General features: G+C 39.7%; 1 protein-coding gene across 1 annotated transcript in view; it reads left to right on the forward strand.

The window, feature by feature from the left end:
- The first annotated feature begins 270 nt into the window (after positions 1-270).
- LOC142464616 (uncharacterized) overlaps positions 271-3,666 on the forward strand; it is a 9,458-nt gene continuing 6,062 nt past the window's right edge. The window contains exons 1-3 of the mRNA XM_075567986.1: positions 271-393; positions 489-744; positions 1,467-1,708. Coding sequence (XP_075424101.1) covers positions 271-393; positions 489-744; positions 1,467-1,708 — 621 coding nt within the window. The remainder of the gene's footprint in view (positions 394-488; positions 745-1,466; positions 1,709-3,666) is intronic.

Genomic DNA, 3,666 nt, shown 5'->3' on the forward strand with positions numbered 1-3,666 from the left:
GATTCGGAAGAAGATGCAGAAGAAGAAGAAGATGCAGAAGAAGATGCAGACGAAGATGCAGAAGATGAAGAAAATGAAGATGCAGAAGATGAAGAAGAAGAGGATGCAGGAGATGAAGAAGCTGAAGAAGAAGCAGGTGCAGAAGAAGCAGATGCAGAAGATGCAGGAGATGAAGAAGATGAAGAAGATGAAGATTAAGAAAATGAAGAAGATACAGAAAAGAATCAGAATCAGAAGAAGAGGAATCAGAAGAAGAATAAGAATAAGAAGATGAAGAAGATGCTGAAGAAGAAGATGAAGGAGATACAGAGGATGAAAAAGATGCAGAAGATGATGCAGAAAAAGAAGATGCAGAAAATGAAGATGAAAAAGCAGAAGATGAAGAAAAAGAGGGTGCAGGAGATGAAGAAGCTAAAGATGAAGATGCAGAAGATGAAGATGCAGAAGAAGCAGATGCAGAAGAAGCAGATGCAGAAAATGAAGATGCAGGAGATGAAGATGAAGATGAAAAAGAATCAGAAGAAGAATCAGAAGAAGAATCAGAAGAAGAATCAGAAGAAGAATCAGAAGAAGAATCAGAAAAAGAATCAGAAGAAGAATCAGAAGAAGATGCTGAAGGAGATACAGAAGATGAAGATGAAGGAGATACAGAAGATGAAGATGATGAAGAATATGCAGAAGATGATGCAGAAAAAGAAGATGCACAAAATGAAGATGAAGAAGCAGAAGATGAAGAAGAAGAGGGTGCAGGAGATGAAGAAGCTGAAGATGAAGAAGATGCAGAAGAAGAAGATGCAGATGCAGAAGAAGAAGATGCAGAAGATGACGAAGATGCAGAAGGTGAAGAAGATGAAGATTAAAAAAATGAAGAAGATGCAGAAGATGAAGACAGAAGATGCAGAAGAAGAAAATGCAGAAAATGAAGATGAAGAAGCAGAAGTTGAAGAAGCAGAAGATGAAGAAGCTGCAGAAAAAGAAGCTGCAGAAAAACAATCTGCAGAAGATGAAGAAGCTGCCGAAGAAGCTGCAGAAGAAGCTGCAGAAGAAGCTGCCGAAGAAGCTGCAGAAGAAGCTGCAGAAGAAGCTGCAGAAGAAGCTGCAGAAATGAAGAAGATGCAGAAAAAGATGAAAAAGATGCAGAAGAAGATGAAAAAGATGCAGATGAAGAAGATGCAGATGAAGAAGAAGATGCAGATGAAGAAGAAGATGCAGATGAAGAAGAAGATGCAGAAGAAGATGCAGATGCAGAAGAAGATGCAGAAGAAGAAGATGCAGAAGATGACGAAGATGCAAAAGGTAAAGAAGATGAAGATTAAAAAATGAAGAAGATGCTGAAGATGAAGACAGAAGATGCAGAAGAAGAAAATACAGAAGCAGAAGATGAAGAAGCAGAAGATGAAGAAGCAGAAGATGAAGAAGCAGAAGATGAAGAAGCTGCAGAAAAAGAAGATGCAGAAGATGATGAGATGAAGAAGCTGCAGAAGAAGCTGCACAAGAAGATGCAGAAGATGATGCAGGAGAAGATGGAGAAGAAGAAGGAGAAGAAGATGCAGAATATGGAGAAGAAGAAGGAGAAGAAGTTGAAGATAGAGAGGAAGATGCAGAAGAATTTGAAGATGAAAAGGAAGATGCAGAAGAAGTTGAAGATGGAGAAGAAAATGGAGAAGAAGATGCAGAAGAAGAAGAAGAAGAAGAAGATGCAGAAGAAGTTGAAGATGCAGAAGAAGTTGAAGATGGAGAAGAAGATGGAGAAGAAGTTGAAGATGCAAAAGAAGATGCAGAAAAAGTTGAAGATGGAGAAGAAGATGCAGAAGAAGATGAAGATGGAGAAGAAGATGCAGAAGAAGTTGAAGATGCAGAAGAAGTTGAAGATGGAGAAGAAGATGCAGAAGATGGTGCAGAAGATGGTGCAGAAGAAGATGCAGAAGAAGATGCAGAGAAGATGCAGAAGAAGTTGAAGATGGAGAAGAAGATGCAGAAGAAGTTGAAGATGGAGAAGAAGATGCAGCAGAAGATGGAGAAGAAGATGGAGATGGAGAAGAAGATGCAGAAGAAGTTGAAGATGCAGAAGAAGTTGCAGATGGAGAAGAAGATGCAGAAGAAGTTGAAGATGGAGAAGAAGATGCAGATGGAGAAGAAGATGCAGATGGAGAAGAAGATGGAGAAGAAGATGCAGACGGAGAAGAAGATGCAGAAGAAGTTGAAGATGGAGAAGAAGATGCAGAAGAAGATGGAGAAGAAGTTGCAGATGGAGAAGAAGATGCAGAAGAAGTTGAAGAGGGAGAAGAAGATGGAGAAGAAGATGCAGAAGAAATTGAAGATGGAGAAGAAGATGGAGAAAAAGATGGAGAAGAAGTTGCAGATGCAGAAGAAGATGCAGAAGAAGATGGAGAAGAAGTTGCAGATGGAGAAGAAGATGGAGAAGAAGATGCAGAAGAAGTTGAAGATGGAGAAGAAGATGCAGAAGAAGTTGAAGATGGAGAAGAAGATGCAGAAGAAGTTGAAGATGGAGAAGAAGATGCAGAAGAAGTTGAAGATGGAGAAGAAGATGCAGAAGAAGTTGAAGATGGAGAAGAAGATGCAGAAGAAGTTGAAGATGGAGAAGAAGATGCAGAAGAAGTTGAAGATGGAGAAGAAGATGCAGAAGAAGTTGAAGATGGAGAAAAAGATGCAGAAGAAGATGGAGAAGAAGATGCAGAAGAAGTTGAAGATGGAAAAGAAGATGCAGAAGAAGTGGAAGATGGAGAAGAAGTTGAAGATAGAGAAGAAGATGCAGAAGGAGGAGAAGGAGAAGGAGAAGGAGAAGGAGAAGGAGAAGGAGAAGAAGGAGAAGAAGAAGATGGAGAAGATGCAGAAGATGGAGAAGAAGATGGAGAAGAAGATGGAGAAGAGGTTGAAGATGGAGAAGAAGATGCAGCAGAAGATGGAGAAGAAAATGAAGAAGAAGATGAAGAAGAAGATGAAGAAGAAATTGCAGAAGAAGTTGCAGATGGAGAAGAAGATGCAGAAGAAGTTGAAGATGGAGAAGAAGATGCAGATGGAGAAGAAGATGGAGAAGAAGATGCAGATGGAGAAGAAGATGGAGAAGAAGATGCAGAAGAAGTTGCAGATGGAGAAGAAGATGCAGAAGAAGATGGAGAAGAAGTTGCAAATGGAGAAGAAGATGCAGAAGAAGTTGAAAATGCATAAGAAGATGCAGAAGAAGTTGAAGATGGAGAAGAAGATGCAGAAGAAGTTGAAAATGGAGAAGAAGATGCAGAAGAAGTTGAAGATGGAGAAGAAGATGGAGAAGAAGATGGAGAAGAAGATGGAGAAGAAGATGGAGAAGAAGATGGAGAAGAAGATGGAGAAGAAGATGGAGAAGAAGATGGAGAAGAAGATGGAGAAGAAAATGGAGAAGAAGAAGAAGAAGAAGAAGAAGAAGAAGAAGAAGAAGAAGAAGAAGAAGATGTAGAAGAAGATGGAGAAGAAGTTGAAGAGGGAGAAGAAGATGGAGAAGAAGATGCAGAAGAAGTTGAAGATGGAGAAGAAGATGCAGAAAAAGTTGAAGATGGAGAAGAAGATGCAGAAGAAGTTGAAGATGGAGAAGAAGATGCAGAAGAAGTTGAAGATGGAGAAGAAGATGCAGAAGAAGTTGAAGATGGAGAAGAAGATGCAGAAGAAGTT

Source organism: Ascaphus truei, chromosome 13 (assembly GCF_040206685.1).
Source record: "Ascaphus truei isolate aAscTru1 chromosome 13, aAscTru1.hap1, whole genome shotgun sequence".
NCBI classification, from domain to species: domain Eukaryota; kingdom Metazoa; phylum Chordata; class Amphibia; order Anura; family Ascaphidae; genus Ascaphus; species Ascaphus truei.